We start from the raw sequence: 22,983 nt of genomic DNA, 5'->3' as shown, positions 1-22,983 counted from the left end.
ATTAAAAAAGATGTGTGTATAAAAATATCCAAATAAAAACTAACCAATGACTTCTGAATAACTATCCAAAATAAAAACTGCGAGAAATAATATCTATCAGGATCATAAAAAAATGGTTATGCTAATACTGTGGACTGACGTAAAATCACATATCAAAATGCTCAAAAATTGTTGAATAAAAGGTTTTTTTGGCATTTTAATGTAAAATAATATGCATTCCAATGTACAACGAAAGTAACATTCTACATAGAAGTGTATGCTGCTTGTTTCTTTCACTTATACTGAAAGAACAATAATTTATTTCAAAATTATGACACCTCAAAATTATGAAATTATATATACATGAAGTAAAGATAAAATTCCATACATAAAAATACTTTAAATAATTACTTGTTTCAGGTTATTAAAGTAAAATAATTCTGACAATTATTTCCTTAGTACACGTAAATAAATATTAATAGCATAATTGGTCAGTCACTAATTGGCATAGCATAATTGGTATTGGTCAACCTTATTGACCAGCCATTTAAAGTTAACCCACAATTTAAATCCCAGAAATGGTCTGGCCTTTTTTGAGCATTTATCTCATAATTATTTAATAAGAGTCATGATAATTGGATATTTTGAAAATATAAATAACAATGTTCACAAAGATGACATCATATAACAAACATAAACTGTTATAAAATAAATAGGTTAACTTACAACACCCAAATTTGTAAAAAAAAATTGGTTATTCCATTGGTAGTAATAAATTTTTCCTTAATTTGGTTTACTTTCCTTTATTAAGTCAGCAATACTTGTCTTGTGAATTGTCCGTTGGTATAAATATAAAATTAGTTTCAGTTTACAGCAACAAATTTTTAAAAGCAAATGAATTTTATATTCTGACATAAGAACTATTTCATAACATATTTCCTAACACTCATGCTAAACAAGTGAGTGTAAAACATTTACTGAAACACATATATGAAAAGGTGGGGTAGGAGATAATGTGTGCTCTGGTTATACTTTAATACTTAAAGTAGTTAACAACATTAAAAATTACTGCTGCAAGCCAATATTGCAGCATAAACTATTTTTTTAGTTCAGAATTTCTAAGGCAGTAGTTTTAAAAGCAACACATTCTTAAAATTATAAACTTATAAAATCAGTTTGTTGTTCAATAACTTAAAGAAAGGATAAAGGTAGACAGACATATTTACTAACACAATGGTTGCAATCATTTCTTAACATTATTCATACATTGTTACTTCTGAAATGAAATTTTCTTCAACCCAAGAGTATATATTTATGTATAGATTACCCTAATGCTTAGAGTATATCTTTACACATTTCAAGAATTGCCTTCATGTAGAAAAATTGGTGTTTGAAGTGCCATTTCACAGAAAAAATTATTTAATCAATTTATTTTATTTTATAAGAATATAAAATGCATGCTTATTTACTAAAACATTATAAATTAAATTTGTTCCTCTTTTAGAGCCTGAAGATACAGACTGTAGAACCTACAAGACTAATCTAAAACATATGGCAGCTTAAATCAAAATTTTTTAAAGAACTTTTTTGATAACCATCTAATTTCAAAAATATTATGGACCTCCAGTTCCCCTGATCTTATTATTTTTATTTATTGATTTACTTATTATTATTGGGGCTGCATGACTAGACCACCAATATAATATAAGGAAAAGTCAATTATTATCCGCAATTTAGTTATATTTTTGTTTATGCTGGTAGTACTGTTGCGTTGCGTAGATGACGCATGCATGGTTTAATTGTTGTTATGTCTGTGCAGGTTTGATACTGCTAGGTTAGTTCCATTATTGCTGCCCTGCCTGACCATGGCCGTTAACCATGGCTGCTTCGCTTTCTGTTTGCACCAAAGAAGAGCAACGTTCATTGATCCATTTTTTGTGGTCGGAAAGTGTATCTGGGGCTGAAATTCATTGAAGAGTTCTGGTACAGTACGAGAACAGTGTGTTGCCGCAATGGAGTGTCTACGAATGGACTGAAAAATTGAAAAATGGTCGCACAAGTGTTACGCAAGACGAAGGAGCTAGACGACCATTTACCGCCACAAATGAGGAAAACATTGAGCATGCATGTGACATGGTTTTCTTAGACATATGAGTAACTATTGATGAAGTGGCACATCATCTGCAAATTACTCACGGTTCTGCCTACAAAATCATCCACAACAGACTTGGATTTCATAAAGTCTGTGCAAGAAGGATCCCAAAACAACTCACACAGTTGCATAAACAAACACACTTGGATATCTGCCAAAAACATTTGGATCGCTACGGTAACGAATGGGACATCTTCTTAGACAGAATCATCACTGGTGACGAAACATGGGCCCATCATTACAAGCCAGAGAGTAAACGGCAGAGTATGAAATGGAACATCCAAATTCGCCCTGCAAAAAAAGTTCAAGACCCAACCATCCGCAGGAAAAATTATGCTTACGGTTTTTTGGAACTCACTAGACCCAGTACAGGAACATTATTAGGAAAGGGGCATGACAATAAACAGTGCGCGTTACAGTGAGATACTTACTGTCAAGCTGAAGCCTGCAGTTCGAAGCAAACGCTGAGGACTGCTGTCAAAAGGTGTCGCATTGTTTCACGACAATGCCTGTCCACATACTGCTGCCCACACTGCTGAAACGCTCCAGAAACTCAACTTTGAAGTACTGGCTCGTCCTCCATATATTCCTGATCTTGCCCCATCTGACTACCACTTGTTTGGTCCACTCAAGGTGACATTAAGGGGCCGCCGATTTACCTCGGACAAAATAGTGAAAGAACGGTACATTCCTGGCTTGCAGCTCAACCGAAAACCTTCTTTTATGAGGGCATCTGGAAGCTTGTGCAATGATGGACCAAGTGCGTTGAAATGCAAGGGGACTATGTAGAAAAATTATGTACATATAAGTTTCCTATTTGTATTGCAATAAAATTTATAACTACATTGCGGATAATAACTGACTTACCCTCGTATATACACTATACATTTATATTCCAGAAAAGAATTTTATTTTGATGACAACAATTTTCATTTTAATTTTGATTTTTGAATATATTTAAATTTTAATAAGAAACAATAAACAATAATTTTGTTCAGTTTAATCTTTTCATTAATCCTTGCCTACAAGCTTAAGAGATAAACAATTTTATTGGTCAAACTCCAAGCATATTCCGCAGAAAAAAGATTATAATTTAACACAACTGTAATAAAAAATAGACATTTAGCAGAAACCTGATGATATCTGATTAAAACTTGATAATTATACAAATATTAAATCAAATCATTTCATTAAAAGAAAAAAATTATCAGTCTTTAAATTCCAGCACTTTTGTATGTATATATATATATATTTTTTTTTTTTAAAGCAACACATATACACAATGAAATATCAATAATTGGAGCATCAATAATTGAAACATTCAATAATGAGAACCCGTACTCCATAAGAAAAAATGTTATTGGTTACTACTCATGAGTGTTTTAGGTATCAATTTTGTTAAAGCTTAACAGTACACAACTACTGAATTATATTAAAATATTAAACATTCCTAAAATGCTTTTTCAATATTTCAACAAAAAAAAGTATGTGTATATATATAATCATATTATTCTGTGTATTAAATAAACCCTGTTCTTTACTTCTCAGAATTAAAGTACACACACATTCTATAGCAGAATTCATCTTAAAAAAAAATAATATGGTGGTATAAAACATCCACAAAGTTAAGTTCTGTACTCTTTTTAACATTTAATTTATAAATTTAAACTTAAAACATTGTTTAGCATTTTTCACTTTTAAAAAAAAAAAAATGTTGAAAAACAAAAAAAGGTGGGCCACAAAATTATGATTCAATTATTCTACAATGCACGCTAATTTTAAAAATAATAATTACATGTTATAGAAATATATTAACATAATGTTTTTTTTATTTATTTACAATAAAAAATAATTTGGTCAACAAAATGTTACAGTACATTTTTTTCTTCTAACAGAGATTTATTTTTAATTTATTACTGAAACAAAACTCAGCTCTAGTTCCTTCCACCAATCGATGATGCTCCATTAAAATATCTAAACATTTAAATAGAAAGATAACATAACATAAAATATTTAATTATAAAATAAAAGATTACATATGATAAATATTTTCTATATATACTTTAATCTTATTTATCTAAAACGATCTACATCTACTTTAATATACACAAGTAAATAACTACTAAAAAATTGTCATAAAAAAACCATATCCCTCTAAAGCATACACATTTTCACTATTTTTTATTATACATCATATTTTCTTTTGTATTATGTATGTATAATTTTATAAAAGTTAAGTACATTTAATGATTATAATTTAATAAATTTGAAGTACGATATTCATATAAATAACATATCTCACTTTAACAAACTCTTTAAAATGTTTTTATCAAAGAAGCATTCGTAATTCATTGTAATTTAACATTACAAGAAATGTGTGAGTGAGTGAGCTAGTGTGTATATATATGTGTGTGTGTGTGTGTGTGTGTGTGTGTGTGTGTGTGTGTGTGTGTGTGTTTTTTAAAGTATAATTTTTAATATGTAATTAATGAAATTCAAATATTTTAGTAATCACTTAGAATTTTATTAAAAGATTATATAATATAAAAGTGGTCTTAATATGTAATAAAATTAAAAAAATAGATTAATTAAAATCAATAGTCACATTAAGAAAATGAATACAATATTAAATACAATGTTAAATGTACATATTTAAAAGAATAATCCTTAAAAATAAAAAACTTCTTACTTTCTCATAATTTAAGAAAATAGAGAACAAAGTAGAGTGACCATGTAATGGTTAGATTTTCAGCGTATGACAGATCTTAACATTTCTTCTGAAAGCTGAATTCATAAAAAAAAACTACACTAAGACATTTAAATTTATATTATATTACTGGTAAGGAAATCTTGGTGTATTTCACATATGCTTTTTAATAGTAGTCTATAAATTTTGCCTCTGGAAAACAGTAAAAAATTCCCAATAAATTCCTGGGTTTCCTCAGAAATGGTCTGCTTAAACTTCACACAAAATTTTCAGATCACTTCTACCTGGGAAAAAATCCTTTTTTCTGTAATTGACAAACTCAAATGTTTATCTCAAAAAAAAAGTTTTCTATGAAATATATAGATAATCAGAAAATTAAAAACAGGTTTTTTTTTTAATAGTTCAAGATTATTTTTCTCAAGCATTGTCTACTGTTCATTCTTTTTCAAAAGTTTTTGATTTCTATAAGACTTACATATTTATAACTACATTTTTGTCAATCAATTTTATTTCTTGTAAATCAATTTTACGGTTATTTCATTAACACAAAAGTCAAAATATAAAAATTTCTTTATTACCAATCAATATTTTGATAAAACAAGTTGCTAATCAAGAAAATGAAGCTTCACATTAACAGTTGACATTTATCATAATTAGAACATTATCTGATTCAATGAAGGCTCTGTCGGACCAGTAATTTGGCTAAAATAAAATATTTTTACCTACATGTTTAAAATTCTGAATGCAATTGTAGTTTTAACTTTTCTCTCATTTATATGAGGAACCTAATGAATAAAATAGATATACAAGTGATAAGCGTAGACAAAAGTTTTCTTTTAAATAAATATTATATATCTAAAAAGATTTTTTTTAGTTTTCTGTTAAAAGCAAAGAATAGTTATCGCTCAAAATGAATTTCTCACATTTTCATATACTAATTTACATAGCAAAACCTTTGTCAAATGAAATCCAGTTTAACAAAATTGACTGATAAAAAAATAAAATGGACAGCTGCAAAAATATAAAATAAATTAAATTGATAAATAAATCAATAAAATGATCTAATCAACCAACAATATTAAAACAGATATTAATTCTGCATGTAAAAAATAATTTGCAGAAGAATTTATGTAACAAAAACAATTGTAAATTTATTTTAACTTTTTTCTTTCTTACGAGCAGTTACGCTCATTATTCAAAAACTTGTTTACAAATACATTTAGGAACATCTACTTCCTCTTTATGATTGTTTTCTTCTTCTTCTTCTTTGCTCCAATTTTCTTGTTACACATCAATCAGAATATCACTTAGTTCTTGTCCTGCCAACTTTCTTTGGTCTCTGCTTTTTTTTCCTTTTTAGAGTGTATCTATCATTTATTAGAATTTATTTGCACTCATTCTTTCAACACATACAAGCTATTGTCATGAGAAAAATTAAAAGTAAAAATAATTATTTGTTTAATTTATAAATACAGTATGTACTTACTTTCATTGTGTTATTTTTCACATAAAAAACTTGGATATGCATTAAGAAATGTGGTTCAGGAAGAAAGTTGGGGTGGAAGAAATAAAAGATGACACACATTCCTTACCCTTTTGAGTAACTGAACTGAAGATCAGCTGATTTAGCAACCAACAATTTAACAACTACAATTATTACCTAATATCCTTTTATTTTATATGATTTTAAACAAATAAAAACTAATTTAATAAAATAAATATTTTATTTAATTCTAAATTAGTTCTTTACAAGAAGTCACATTTTATCTTTCACATTTTAAGGATAAGGAGCACTAATTTTCCTGTCAGGCACTAGCAATAAGTTTCTGTAGAATCACGTAACAAAGAAAGTCCCGGGTTAGATAACCTCATACTAGAAAATATCAAGGATGTAGTGATGCTATTATATTTCAGCATTCTATGCCATCTTCAGACTGGTCAGAAAATTTCAAACCAACTAACTGATAATGGAAAGAAAATATCAAATATTCAGAAAAGAAAACAAAGGGGATGATCAACACGCTTAGGGACCGCAGAACACGACAAAGTACCCTGAGCAATGTTTATGGGATCAAAAATAAGGAACAAGATTTTTGATGAGGAAGCCATAGGAGGATTTTAGGTTATCCTCATAGGAAACAAAGTACAAAATTACTCCTGCTGGCATTGGCTAATCGTACCACTAGCGAACAAGAAAATTTCTATTCAGATGGGAACAGCACATTATTTATCAATGATTATTTCCTGACTGGTTTAAATGCATACTACAACAAAAACTGATTTTTCTCTAGGAATTAAAGAGCTGCCTGAGAACAGACAGGGTTCTTAAAAGCCAATAGTTATTTTTCACTAACATTATTATCCTTTGAACTATCTAAAACCTGTAAAATGTTAAAATTAAGGGCAAATTTAATGTACTGGTTGTCCCAAAATTCATGCAAGATTTCAATTTTGCACCACTGGTGCAGTAAAGTGCTGCCAACAAAAAAAAAGGCAGCACAGCAGCTGACAGTTCAAGGTTATTAAAAATGGAGCACTACACGAAAGAATGTGTTTTCATTGTTGAGCAATATTTTTAAAATAATGAAGGTTTAGCAACTACAGTTTGCAATTTTCATACAAAATATGGTCGGAATAGTGATTTAACTTTATCAACTGCGAAGAGATTAATTAAAAAATTTGGGGTTAAGAAAATCCGTGAGTGATTGTTGAGAAACAAGTGCATCCACAACGTGCCACTGTTTGATGCAGATTTTGGGCTGGAGGCATCATCGGACCAGGACCATTCTTCTTCAAAAATACGGTTGGTCAGGCACTAAAAGTTAATGGTGCTCGCTGTTGCGACATGAAATCCAGTTTTTTGTGTCTAAATTGCAAGATATGGATGTGGACAACATGTGGTTTCAACAAGACAATGCCACACAGCCTGAGAAATAATTCAATTACTGCACAAGTCACTTCCTGATAGTGTAATTTCCCATTTTGGTGAACAGAATTGGCCACCCAGATCTTGTGACTTAATGCCATTGGACTTTTTTCTTTGGGCTTTTTGAAGTCTAAGGTTTATGCTAACAAGCCCACGACCACCCATGCCTTGAAGGAGGAAATTGAGCACTGTATCAACAAAAGCCACATTTATGCAAAACGATAAAGAAAATTTTGTCAAAAAAGTGCATATGTGCCAGCAAAGCTAGCAGGCACAATAACATATCCGATATGTTATTCCATAAATAACCCTATACTGTATACTTTATGAATCAATAGAACATTTACAATTTTTAATTAAAAACCTGTTTTCTATCAAAATTACTTATTGCATGAATTTTGGGACACCTTTAGAAGGATAGGTGATGTTAATAAAAGCAAATTAATGTCCATAGTTACATTGTTCAAACACAAAGGAGTTGCCATTAACCATAATGCTAAAGCTAACATTTTCCTAATGAATTTTAATTGTTGTCAGATCAGTAACCCTGAACTGGAAAATCAAAATTTAAAAACTAATCTTGTAATCATTTTGATTAACTTTCAAAACAGAAATTTTAAAGACTAACATAATTTTCAAAATATACATCAAATAAAATTATTTAAATATTGTATTACATAACCAACAAAAGCAGCTATTATAAGTGTCAAGAAACTTTTCTGATTTATGAAGACATTGAATATAGAATTTTTTTTAATAAATGTATTATAGTGACTAAAGATTTTACATTTAATTGATAATGAAAATTAATAAAAAATGAACAATAATTAAGTTACATTTATTTTTTAATTATAAATGTCAAAATAGTAACAGGAACATTAAAAGGATATAAAGAAAATTACTTAATAAAAAAAAACACAATGACTTATAATATGTAGCAATTATTAGTTAATTAGAACTAACATTATATGAATTCAAAAAGTAAATATAGCTAAAAATAGATAATAAGTTATATGAAGTGTACTAATAACTTTTTTTAATATAATTAAAAAAAGGTAAAGAATATATAATATAACATTAAAAAGATAATTCTTATGAATATTATACAACTTATTTACAATACAGTCTTTATAAAAAGGTATATTTAATAAATTACCAAAGAAAATGTATCATATTAAGAGTGATATTTAAAGTTAATTTTTACAAGTAAAATATAAAGTACAACTTTTTTTTAATATACCTATTTTTAATTAATCAAACAATTAATAATTGTATTAACTTACAGCGTTAAAATTTTAATATTTTCTAATACAATTGTTGCAAATTTATTTCTATTATTATTATTTTTGTTGTTGTTAAGTATGCAAAAAACTAGAAGGCCTTTTATTAATAATTATTTGAGTTATTTTTTTTTCTTTTGCTGATATCACATAAAAATAACTAAAACATAGATAATTATTAACAAAAAGTTTAACAATTCAATTATCAACACACAAATAATCCAACATATTAACTGGCATTTTAATTACCTTATTTATATCTTACAGGACCGATATATAATTTTTTCAATCACTTATAATAAATAATAAAAAAGAATGATTAAAATATAATGAAATTTTGAAGTTCATTTTAAAATAGCATTGATTTTACCTACACATGACTTGCAGCAGATAAATCACTTTTGTGTTCAGCATGATGGTTATTCTGTCTCTCGATGTCTGATTTTTTAAATAAATTTTAAATGACTATGATTAGACTTATAGTGTGGTTTTGAAATCTATTATATTTAATTCTTATAATCCTATTAAAATTTCATTACTTTAGTGTATGCATACAAAAATAAAAACAATTAGATATTATTACATAAACTGAAGAATTCTAAGGAAGAAGAGAACATAAAACTACAGGTCCTTTTTCTGCAGAACGCTTTAAATAAACTGCTATATTTTAATCTACATGTGGATAAAATATATGTTCAATATTTAACTTCTACACCTCAGTATAAAACTTTTTATGTTAGCTGTCTGCAGACCCTTCTTCCACAAAAGTGTCACATAATGTACAGCAGCCTACTATGGCTGATTTTTAGGTTAACTGTATCTAGTGAGTGTTATAAAATTAATTTATCATAGCTACTAAAATAACATATATATATTTTTTTTCCTAATGAATATGTTGCAATCAATTCAACTAGAGAATAATAAGCAACCCCCTGCCATGACCAAATGAGATGAGGATATGTATGACATGTAAATGAGATGTAGTCTTATACAAACTCAGGCCAACCATTCCTGAGATGCGTGATTAATTGAATCCCAACCATTAACATACACTGGTATCCCTGTCTAGTATTCAAATCTGTGAAAAACCAACTAGTGTTTACTAGAACTTGAAACTAAGAACCTTCAACTTCGAAAAAAAGCTGTTAAACAACTGATTTGCGACGATGGGTTAACCACTAAACCAACCCAGTGGACTTAAACTAATTTCTGTAGTGGTGATAGAATAATAAATAAAATGTTAACTAATAACATTGAGAAAATGTCTTATATTCAAAGAAGAAAATCGACAAAGAAAAGAAAGTAAATAAAACTAAAAAAAAAACATGGAAAATTATTCATAGTAAGTAGTTGTAAAAGTCAGTGTTATTTGAAAATTAAAAAATCCTGAACAAGAAGATACTTTTATTAAGATTTGGAACACTACCAGTAAGGACATGCCAGATTCTTTATAACATCATGTATATATTAAAATAATGTTGCTGTTCAGAAAATTGTTAAATACTAATAATCTTATAATTTATATACTTGGCAGTTCTTTCTGAAATGAGAAGGTAGTAATTTGCTGATACCTTGATGAGGTGATTTGTTATTAATTTACTACAAAAATCAATAAAAAAAAAACTGTGAATTATACAAAACAAACTAGTAAATCAATCGTTTGAAGACAGCACAACTTATTTCAAAAACATACTATGGGAATCTAGTTTCATTTCATAACTGGTTTAATAAAATTCAGATTAAATTGAGACTAAAATATAGAAGAAATAAAAGAAACATTAATGATGTACAAAACAACAAAATGTGATAGATGTAAAATAATTATTTAAATATTTGCAAAAAGTCACAGATTTTTATTGAACGCCTGTAGTTCAAAGAAAATGGAACAAATTTTTACAACATTATTATAGATCTAAACTAGGCTATGATCAATGAATTAAAAAAAAAAAAAAAATTATTTATCTTTTTCTTAAGATATTCGGACATGTTTTTGTATTGTTATAACCATTAATGAAATGAAATTTTATTATTTAGTTTTTTTTATATATATATTTTGTTTGCAATGAGTAAAATAGCAACACTTTTTTCAAATTGTTTGTTTAATCAATTACATATTTAATCCTATTTAAACTAAAAAATATAACCTGTTTCTTTCAATAATACTTTTTCTATATTATAAATATTCTTTTTTAATATACACATCAGATATTTATTTTCCTTGTTCTAATTATTATTGCAGTTATTAATAATTATTTGTGTTCATTTTTTTCTTCTGTTGATACCACATAAAAATAACTAATCATATGTAATTAATAACAAAAGGTTTAACAAATTCAATTAACAGTATCCAAACCACCCAACATATTAATTGCCATTTTGATTACCTTACATCTTATAGGACCGACCTTTTTCAAGTCACTTTTAATAAATAAATGATTAAAATTTCTAAGCAGTTTTCTGTTATAACTCATACTTTAAGATTTAATTATTAATTCACATAATTTGACGATAAGTTTTACTTGAAAATATACAAAACATTTGAAAAAAATCTCTTCCAACCCTTTAAAACTAATACTGATTGAAATGAAAAAAGATAAAAATTTTAAGTTTTAGGTACCTTTTTGCAAAAGTAAATTTTAGAGTGTATGACCTTCTTCCCCAGAATGCCTCAATTATAATTAATTAGAACAATTACTTTTTTAACATAAAAAAGCTAACACATAATATTACAAAAATAGTATCAAGGAAACTGTATTTAACCACAAAGAATAAAAAATTCCAGTATGACAAAATTATAATTACAACCTTGAAAAAAATAAATAAATAAAAAATTACCAAGTCTTATAACTAACATAATAGATTTACCAAAAAATAAACCACAGAGCTTTACAGGAAAGTAGAATAAGTTTAGCATTCAATGCGGCACAGTAGAATACCATCACTGGCTGTTCATATGTAATAGCTCCTGATAGCTCCAATTACATTTTTCTTCTGGAACAAATGGATTAGCCATTACAAGGCAAAGTTTATATATGCTCATAAATTATTGACTCTGAAAAGAAAAATTACAATTTAACCCTCAAATGGGCTTGTTGAGGAATTAAGTTCCCCATTGCAAGGAAATTGTGTTATGTGTTCGTATTACTGCATGTACCTCCACGTCATCAAATGTATCCTTCCCTTCAAAGTCCCCTTTTTAGGTCAACAGGAATTAGAAAAGTTAATGTGCAATGTTACTGTATTGTTAAACATTACATTTTGGGATATTTTATACCCCTTTGCACTTGGTCATGTAAGTATAACTGATTAAAAATTACCAAACAACCTTTATTTCTCATAGTTTCTTCTTGGAGTTGTTGTTTTTATTCAATATTATGGTTAATAATTTAAGCTTATATTATGGTTTTTTCTACATGGGGTTGAGTGATAATCTTTTTTCATGTAGATCAAGATTTTTGAGAAACTAGAAAAATATAAAATTTTCAGGGAAGAAGATGAATGAAAGAATCTTTTAATGGGGGAACTAAATGATAAAAAGAATATGCCAATTAAAATTGATGATTCTTTATATGGAGAAAAGCAATGTATTGTCCATTTTGATCTTGAAGGTGATTCAGAAATGGAATGCGATTCTGACGATGAGTACGATGACATGGATGCGAAAAGAAAGTTTTTTTCAGGAGGGATTCAGAAAAAACTATCATTAGAAACAAGTCTGCATAATCTCTATTCTAAAACAAAAGCTGTAAATACTGTCAAAATAACTCCAGGGACCAAGGGATCCGCAAGAATATAAAGAATGAAAATGAAGCTGTCCACCAAATAATTTCTGTTGACTGTTAAATTACAGTCATGGCAGGGATGCTCGTCTGACTTCACGATCCGAAATTTGTGCATTAATTGGCACGTTATATTAGACAGGTTCAAGAAATGAAAAGCATACTAATGTTTTAAAACTGTGGGAAAAATATGGATCTGGTAACCAACTACTAAGAGCATGTATGAGTTACATGAAATTTCTCTTTCTACTACAATCTATATGACTTGAAATCACAAGAATAGGAAATGCTAAGAACTAACAAACTGGCTGCTGTTTAATTATTTGTAGTTGCTTTATAGAATAATTTTCTTTGTTCTTACAACAGAGAGGAATTTGCAACAATAGATGAAAAAACCTTTTAGAGGGCGATGCAGCTTCATTGTTTACATGAAGGATAAACCAGTGAAGTATGGGAACAAGATATATACATATGCATTATGTGATTCCAAAATATTTTATAGCTCCCAGTTTGAGAATTATTGAGGGAAACAACCCCCATGATTTTATAATATGTCAATAAAATCTTTCTATATTAGTACACAGGTTAATTTCTAATATTGAGGTAAGTAACAGAAATGTCACGCTTGATAGTAATTATTATACACGCTATCCATAATTGTATCATTGTTACAGAAGTAGATAACATGTATCAGAACAATTCGAAAGAATAAAAAGGAAACTCCACCTATGTTTTTGCCAAACAAAAACTAAAAAGTAGATCCTTTGTGTTTGAACTCCAAGATTATATGTTGATGACATCTTATATACCTAAAAAATATAAGTAGTTGTTTTATGGTTTCCCTTGCATAACAAAGGTACTGATTTAGGAAATGAATTGGTTATATTGTTTTGTACTGCTAGTCTTAGAACTCCCAACCGCTGTTCTAAAATAATATCAGCTGATTTGTTTGAACAACAGTAGTTTTTCATGTGTTTACATTATTTAAACATTTAATTTTTCTGTACTTTTAACAGGATACAGTGAGTGATCTGTTTCTTGTGTTCTGTTGGTTCAAGTGTGATCTTTTAACTTTTGTTGAAGTTTTTATTTCTGGCACTCTTCACAGTGAGTAAGGTACACAATTATGAACAGAACTAAAAATTTAAGTGAAGTGGAAGGTGTTAGGGCTACTACATTACTTGAGGGTTATAGTCAGAGATATGTTGCTCAGTTATTCAACTGAGCAACAGTTAGTCAACTGTAAGTCGAATGCTGAAAAGATTCAGTGAAACTGGTACTCACACTAGGAGACCTGGGCAAGGTCGTCCACACTGTACTAATTACAGAAGTGATAGTTTTATGAAAATTGTTACTTTTAAAAACTGGAAAATTTCAAGCATTGAACTAAATAGACAATTCCGAGAAGCTATTCATGTCATAATATGTGACTGAACAGTAAGAAGACTTAGGGAGTCAGAAAAGCAACGGAATGCCTGCAAAAAAAGCACTAACCCAACAACACAGGGTAGCCAGACTTTGCTTCACTCTACAAGACATTGGATGGACGATCGAAGAATAGAAGATAGCATTGATCATAGATGACACTACAATATGTTTGCTGTCTTTGATTGGGGCGGCAGCGAACATACAGGCCAGGAGAAAAATTTGCTGAATGCAGAATTTCAACAAAAGTCCCATTTGAAGGAGCATCCAAAATTTTTTGGGGTGGCTTTCTTTCAATGCCCATACTGAGCTAGTTATAGTGCAAGATAGAACTTTAGTTGCAAACACCTACATAACTGACTGTTTAGAAGTTTGTGCTGTTGTGTCCTTTGCTCATTTATTGGAGAAGAATTCAATCTCTTGCGTAATAATGCACGACCTCATGCTGCTAGAGAGTATCTTGATAAAGTATTTGTCAACATTATGATCTGGTCAGCCAACAACCCAGACATAACTTTTATTAAGCACGTTTGGGTTATGCATAAAAAAAGAGTGACAACATAATGCAGTACATCTTCAACAGCTGTGTCATAGCAAAAGAAGAATGGGAAGAAAATTGATCAGGAAGAAATCCAAAAACTTGATTTGAGTTAAAAATTCATTTTTTAACTTGATTTGAGTAAAACTCCTTACTAAATTACTTAATTTAAATAATGTATAAATTTAATATGGTACCCATTTTTTCCAATAATGAGTTTTGTTAAATTGTTTTCTGTTAAATAAAACTTGTTTTTAATGCAAATTTATCTTATTTTTGGTTATTTTTTTCTTTTTTATCAAATCTTTTTTACAACACTAATTTCTGGTTAAAAAATATTGATACAAAGAATAACAATAATAGAAAGAGCCAGACATATAGATGAAAATGAATTTTTTTATAATCATCAAAAAATCTTACAGATTGTTTATTATTTCCAGGACTGTAATAAGAAGAAAGGTGTGTGGACTCTGAGGATCAGGTGTGTGTTGGGTATGCATTTTCCTGTAACAAAAGAAGGTGGACTCTGGCTTTGCAGTTTGGTGGTTGCTTTATTAAATGTTTACAGAATAAATAATTATGTTTTATTAAAAGCAACTGGGAAGTCTATCCCAAGAAATAATTTTCTTAAAAATTCAGCAAAACAACTAACTGAAGAACATCTTTGTAAGCACACTAAATTTACTTACCTCCCATTGAATATTACTGTTTCTTTTTTAAAGAGTATAAACAGAATGTTCAAAAACAAAATACCAGAGAGAAAAAGAAAAGCAAGGTGCATAATAAGCTGTCAATCCAAATATAATTACACTACTGTTAGATGCTCAAATGTGATCAGTTTGTATGCAAGAAGCACTTGAAGCAAAAGTTTTCTTGCAAAAATTGTACCCAAGAAACACATGTCTCAAAGTAATAACAATCATCAGATTTTTTTCAAATATACTTTAGTTTGTGAAAGATTAATTCTATTGTATATATATATATATATATATTACTTTTTGATTAGGTTCCTATTTTTGTTGTTTATTTGTAACTATTATTTTTTTAAAGATCTACAAAATGTTTTTCTTGACATTCGTGTATTATCATTATTATTACCATTATCATTACCAAGATTATAAATTTATTGTTTATTTGTTAATTTATGATCTATAAAGTTAATTTGAATTCTTTATAAAATTTCTATCACATTTATAAAAAATTTGTTGAATGAGCACATTAATGTCTCAAGTAGATAGAATAATACAGATAAAAAGTTAATGCTTTAAAAAAATTAGTAACAACAAAAAAATATCAAAAAGGTCATAAATCCTTGTCAGGAATGCAGTTCCCCATGTTCATGTCATTGTTTAAAAAAACTCACACCTGTTCAAGTGTTAATAAATTGCTCAACATTTTCTTTTTTTCAAGATAAATGTAATATATATAACAGACAATTAGAGCTTAAGATGTCTTAATCCTCAAGTTGTTTTGCACTCTAGAATAGTTATTTGGACATAATCATAACAGAGTTACATACCACACTGCTTCAAATTAATATTTTGCATTTTTCATATTAATAGGTTTCAAAATTGCAGTGAATCTTACAAACTTCTCATCTTACAAACTTCTCATTACAAATTTCAAAATCCAAAAATAACCTGATTTGCAATAAAAAAAATTTTCAGCAATTAAACCAAACACCACCAACAATTAATAAAACTATTTTTAATATAATTTACATTGTAAAATTTTAAATACATTATCTAAAGATTATTACATTCTGGCAATTTTTTTTGCCACAAAACCTTAGTTTCATATCCTAAACCACCTGTAAGTATAACAGCAATCAATACCTATAAGATAATCTCTTTAAAGGCGTATAATTTTACTTACAAATGAATTTGTTTGCATTCATGAATTTTTAGAATTACATTAACTTTAATAGTCTTAAGGTCATAATGATTCCATGACTTCCAAACTTTAGACTTGTTAATTTAAGCTTTTTCTAAATAAAATGATTTACAATTCTCAAACTCTAGATTACTAAATACAAATATTATAATTAATAAAAACATTATGATTAAAAAATATAAGCATTATAATTGTATTAATAAAACATTATTGTAATTAATAAAAAAATTCTGAAGTTCACCACACATACCAGGAAGGGTCAACTCCATATGTTTAATTCTTCTAAGCATGGACATTGTTCATTCCCATTAGCTCTTAATGGGGATTGTTATCAAGAATAGTATTATCTATAATAGAAAATAACTAAAATAATTTTTTTGTATTTTTTTAGCAATTTGAATTTTTTTTATGATTATAATGCTTACATGAGAACCGGAACAAAAATATAATATGCAGCACACTATGAACATAATTTATAAATTTCTAACATTATTATTACATAATTTTTTTTATTATTGTTGCAACAAATTTTTTAATCTGGCAAGTTTAAGATTCAAGAACATCATGTTTAATACAATCTAAATTTAGTACAATCAAAACACTGAAGAATGTAGTAATAATATCTATAATGCAATCTGTTTTATCTCATAAGGAAATTTGTTCAATCTCTACAAAAATGAGGCAAATATCCTACCAAATAAGTTTAAACTGATCATCATGTGATTTTTAAATGCTAATGGCTTGTGTATTTATGATTACTGCTGCAGCCCTGTAAAATCAATGTATGATAACTTAAAAAGATTAATTAATAAAATAGATTAATTAATTTTTTTATTAATCTCGATTAATAATTGATAATTATTAAAAATATACAAAACTAAATTATTCTGTATTTATTTACACAGCATCTAAAAAAATTGAGCAGCCATCTTTTAATTGATTCTAGCAAAAACTAAATTTATTTATACTTTTTTAACTTTTAAAAAAATATTAATTAGAAAACATTTTAATAAATTTGGAAGAGGAATGATTAAAGTAAAAAATATATGACAGAAATCTTATATATTAATAGTAATAAAGTTATTATTAACAATTAATGTTATGTTATCTAAACTGATAATAAAGTAGTGCTTAATGTAACAAATAATAAAGTTCGTAAAATATTTTAATACATACCGCATTATACATTATAGGTGAAGAAAAAATTGAGCAGTTGTAGGAAATATTGCATTTAGCCATTATAAGCAATAACAGTTTACTGCACAACCAGAGAAATAGCTGGAGATTGATACTAGAAATTTTTTATTTTAATAATGCCTCGTAATGTTGCACAATTGAAACAAAACCATAATATTTAATCAATAGGATAAGTATCAAAAAAGATGCACAATTTCTTTTTTAAATACGTCTAATCTTTTATGAACAAACCATTATAAAACTTGCTATAAAAAAAAACTTTCTTATAAACCAGCAAAATGTGATTTGGTCTAACATGAATGCAGTAAAAACCCATTTATCTAAATTTAATATAACCAGGGCTAATTCAGATCAAAAAATAGTTTGATAATCTTAAAAATCATAAAAATTGATTAAAAAATACACGGTTTTCACTAAAAAGAAAATTTTATTATATGTGATTTTATAGACAAAATTATTAAACTTGTAATAAGATGATAAACTTGCCAGGTTCTGTTACAGTAGGTGGTTCCATAACACCTGGAATGTCTCACAAAGTATCATTCTGGAAAGGTTTAAAGAAATAACAAAATACCATCATCACACCCATACTCAATAAATCAGAGGATTTTGATTTTTTGTTTTTTTGTTTTTTTTTTTATTTTTGAGGATTTTGTACAGTCCCAGTTTTACTGGGTTTGGCAGCTTTACTTCACTAATGAAAGTCAATATTACATATAAAAGAATCCCAATAGCAACTAAAACAGTGTTTAATGTTTATAGAGTTATTAAAGTTAAACAAAGAAAATTATTTTCTTAATAACTTTTTCATTTATAATAGAACAGATACTTTCACTTGGTATGTTTCGTCCCAAATTATTTCTTTTTTTGTTTAATTTACAGCATCAAAAATAATAATATTTTCTTAAAATAAAAAATAAATAAAATTGTGTGAAAAGAAACATATATGATATGAATGTTTTAAAACACTGACAGTAAACAGTATACGACTAGTATAACTAATTCAAATATAATGCTGTTCTATATTCAGAACAAATTTTCTGTTCATTTACAGCTATAACAGACAAGACATTCAATGATGGTGCTAAGGACAATGGTGTCCAGAACACTAATAAATAAATAGGTGCCAACAAATGCAGTTGTTTATCAGCACACTAGGGAAATTTGTTTACTATAAAAGTACCTTTACACCCTATACATTACTATTTTCTGTTGTAGCTCTGTATCAGCAGTATAGTCACTAAAAACAATGATTTTTTTTTTTTTTTAGTAACTACAAAATTAATCATTAATTCTCTATAATAGCTACTATAAATCAAAGCAAACGTAATATTAAAATTTATTTCAATCAATACTTTACCCAGATACTGGGTATATACTTGCAAAAAGGTTTGTTTTTTTATAAATATGTTCACTTAAAGATCTGAAGAGCCAAAATCTAGATAAAAATGATTTAAGTAAACAGGTTATTACTGTACTTTAAAGTTAAAATAAAAAATTATTATTTAAAACTAAAAAGCTATATAAACATCTGGTGTCATAAAACATTATCTATTAAACCTATTACTATCATTACAATTTTATTACATTATTATTATTATTTTTATTTATTATAAATTACTTTAGCTTTTATGAAAATATTAATGCACTTGTGACATCACAATATAAAATATTCAATCAAATATTAATGACATATATATATATATATATATATATGTATGTGTGTTCTTTTATTTTTTTGGTTTGTATCATTACACTTACTGTTACTGTAATATTACTTTTTTTATTATATATTCATTAATATTATTATCATTACACATAAAGCGTCAATCCTAATTTAAACAACTTGCATTAAACTGGAGCCGGATCCCTTATCAAAATTTGGTTCACTGAAACATAAAATCAAAATACTTAACAATAAAAATCTAAATTAAGTAAAATTTAAAAGATCACTTATTTATTTTAACAGTTATTTAATATTTATTTACACTACCATATGCCATGGAGGTTGGCAATATATTAAATTTTTAAACTAAAAATAATTAATTATTTCTAAGATAAATGAGAAGTGATTTATATTTTTATGCTAAAAATACTGATTTTTTAAAATAGTCTTTTTAAAAAAAGTCTGTTAAAAATAATGACAATTATACTGATGTTTCAGGTTTGATTCCTACTTCAGATAAATGTGTAAGAAAATTTACCACAACAGAAATTATTAATGGATAAAGAAGTTGACCTGCTGAATAATTTCATATGTTATGAAGCTTTTACAAAAAATATCCCAATTAATTGGCCATAATTAAAGTTATGAATACAACTGAGTAAAAGGTAAAAATTAAAAAAATTTTTTTTTAATTAAATTTTCTAAAAATTCATCTCTCAATTAAAAACTGATAATGAATTTTTAGAAGTTAGGCTATAAAATGAATTTACGTAGTATGGTATGGCCTATACATAAAAAGAGTAAAATAATATTAATGTAAATCAGTCTTTATTTGGGCCCAATAATATGCATCTTATTTAGAGAATAATATTTGTATTTTGTTTTTATTCCATAACTGTCATGCCACTGAAATATAATTAATAAAGATAATTAACTTACAACTGTACCGAACAGTAGAACCAATGGAAATCCAGATTTTCACATTTTAAAATCAAAATCTTCAATTAAAATGATTTTATTATGAGGTTTCAATTTTTATAATCTTGGAAAGAAAATTTATAGAAACAAAATCTGTGTTGAAAAGAAGATTTCAATTTGGTTAATAATAAAAAAATTTCTATTTTTTTCTAAAATACCAGAGCTGTTTTAAAATCCTATAATACTGGAGCTGTTGACAATTAATAGAAATTACAATAGTTAAATTAAGTATAAAACGATAGAAAAACATAACATCAAGGTATAAAAATAGTAAACAACCTGAATAAAAATAGAAACTTTAATAAAAAAAAAAGAAAAACTAATGTAAAACTACAGAATTCAATGGTATGATTCATTAACGTCAGAGATATACGAAGTGTGTGAGAAAAGTAATGAGATTAGTAACACTGCAAGCAGTCTGGCAACACTGTGTCTACCGGTCTATGCTAGACATGTTTGTTCATCCCTTCCACATGCTTAGTACGAGTTTCAACTCCGTTCAGCCAACACATTATTTTTGACAGCGAACAAAAAAAAAAAAGTGAAGTTGTGTTTTTGTTGTGTTACGAAAATGGAGCATCGGAATTTAGAGCAATGTTGTGCAATCAAGTTTTGTATTAAACTTGGGGAATCCGAAAGTGTGACCTTTGAAAAGTTAAACAGGCCTATGGGGAACCTTTGCTTATCAAAAGCACAAGTTTTCCGCTGGCACAAATCATTTTTGGAAGGTCGAGAACACGTTGAAGATCAACCTCGCTCAGGGAAACCTTCAACTTCAAAATCTGACGAAAACGTTGAGCGTCTGAGGGTTCTTTTGAGATCAGACCGTCATTTAACAATAAGGATGATGAGTGAACAGTTAAATTTAAACACTTTTACTGTACATCAAATTTTGACAGACGATTTGGATATGCGAAAGGAAAAAAGCTCACAACGGAACAGAAGGGCAGTAGAAGAAACGTGTGCATTGATTTTCATGAGAGGATTGACAATGACCAACAATTCTTCAATCGTGTGACCACAGGTGATGAATCCTGGATATTTGAGTACGATCCTGAAATAAAGCAGCAAAGCGAAGAGTGACACACTCCATCATCTCCTCGACCGAAAAAATGTCGAATGAGCAAATCAAAGATCAAAACCATGCTGATTTGCTTTTTTGACAGTAGGGGTATCGTGCATAAAGAATTTGTTACTCCAGTACAAACTGTCAACCAAGTGTTTTACAAAGGTGTCCTTGAAAGGCTCAGGAAGAGTGATTCGCATGAGAACAGACATTACAGACAAGTGGATGTTTCATTATGACAATGCCCTGTGTCACACGGCCATTTCCATCAGGGAATTTTTGACCTTAAAACGCATTCCTACGGTTCCTCAACCCCCCCTATTTACCTTATTTGAGTTCTTGTGACTTTTTCCTTTTCCCGAAATTGAAACATGTCTTAAAAGGACGTCATTTTGGAACTCCGCAGAACATTCAAAAGACTGTGACTAACCAGTTAAAAGCCCTACCAGTTGAAGCCTTCAAGCGCTGCTACCAGGATTGGGAACAACGACTCCACCAGTGTATATCGGCCCACAGGAACTAACTACTTTGAAGAGCATAATATTGTTGTTTGAAAAAAATAAAAACTTTGGTAAGTAAAAAGTCAGTCTCATTACTTTTCTCACACCTTGTACCTTAAAAACAACTTAACTTTTAACTTTGGCCAAAGTTAAAAAAATTAGACGAGGTCTGTTCAGAAAAAACCAAACATTTTTAATTACATACCAACAACAATATTTAGTGACTTGCAGTTGGCAGCATTGTGTTCCACACAACCTCCTCTGTAACCACATTTTCTTGGATTGTTTCATCCAGTTTTCATGTAATTATTATTTGAGTGCAAAATGTTTAAGTGTTACTAGCAATTTTTGTAATGTGTAATTTTCAGGAGGAACGATACAATGTAAAGTTTTACGTGAAACTGGGGGGAACTTTCACACAAACGATTCAACTTTTGAAGCAAGCTTACAGAGATGATGCTCTGAGTCGCATGCAATGTTATGATTGGTTTTCATGACTTAAAAGTGGTCGTCAGTCAACTGAAGATGATCCTCGACCAGGAAGGCCTTCAATTTCAACTGATGACACGCACGTTCAGAAAATCAATGATCTGATGCATGTAAATCACCAGCTGACTGTTAAGATTACTTGTAGAAGAGGTTAGCATCTCAACTGGATCATGCCATGATATTTTGACTGAAAAATTGAATATGCATCAAATTGCAGCAAAGTTTGTTCCTCATCTGATCACTGAACAGCAGAAAGAACATTAAGTGAACACGTGTTGGCAACTTCTTGAACAAGCCAATGATGATCATGCACTATTTCATGATGACGAAACATTCATAACAGGAGAAGAAAGCTGAGTTCACAGCTACAACATCGAGACAAAAGCTCAATCATCACAATGGACTGGC

The 22,983-nt window shown here is 28.2% G+C and overlaps 1 protein-coding gene across 7 annotated transcripts in view; it reads right to left on the bottom strand.

Annotated features, from left to right (window-relative positions):
- Positions 1-3,342: 3,342 nt before the first annotated feature.
- Positions 3,343-22,983, bottom strand: part of LOC142327598 (palmitoyltransferase ZDHHC2) — a 113,476-nt gene continuing 93,835 nt past the window's right edge. For 4 of the 7 annotated variants that reach the window (XM_075370785.1, XM_075370790.1, XM_075370789.1 and 1 more), the window contains one exon: positions 16,474-19,765. In XM_075370785.1, coding sequence (XP_075226900.1) covers positions 19,728-19,765 — 38 coding nt within the window. In that variant the 3' untranslated portion in view covers positions 16,474-19,727. Of the gene's footprint in view, positions 4,106-16,473; positions 19,766-22,983 lie in introns of those variants that run through there. The other 3 variants (XM_075370784.1, XM_075370786.1, XM_075370794.1) reach the window with 2 other exon arrangements.

This window comes from Lycorma delicatula, chromosome 7 (genome assembly GCF_047948215.1).
Source record: "Lycorma delicatula isolate Av1 chromosome 7, ASM4794821v1, whole genome shotgun sequence".
Taxonomy (NCBI): domain Eukaryota; kingdom Metazoa; phylum Arthropoda; class Insecta; order Hemiptera; family Fulgoridae; genus Lycorma; species Lycorma delicatula.
This window is presented reverse-complemented; position numbering and strand designations above follow the sequence as displayed.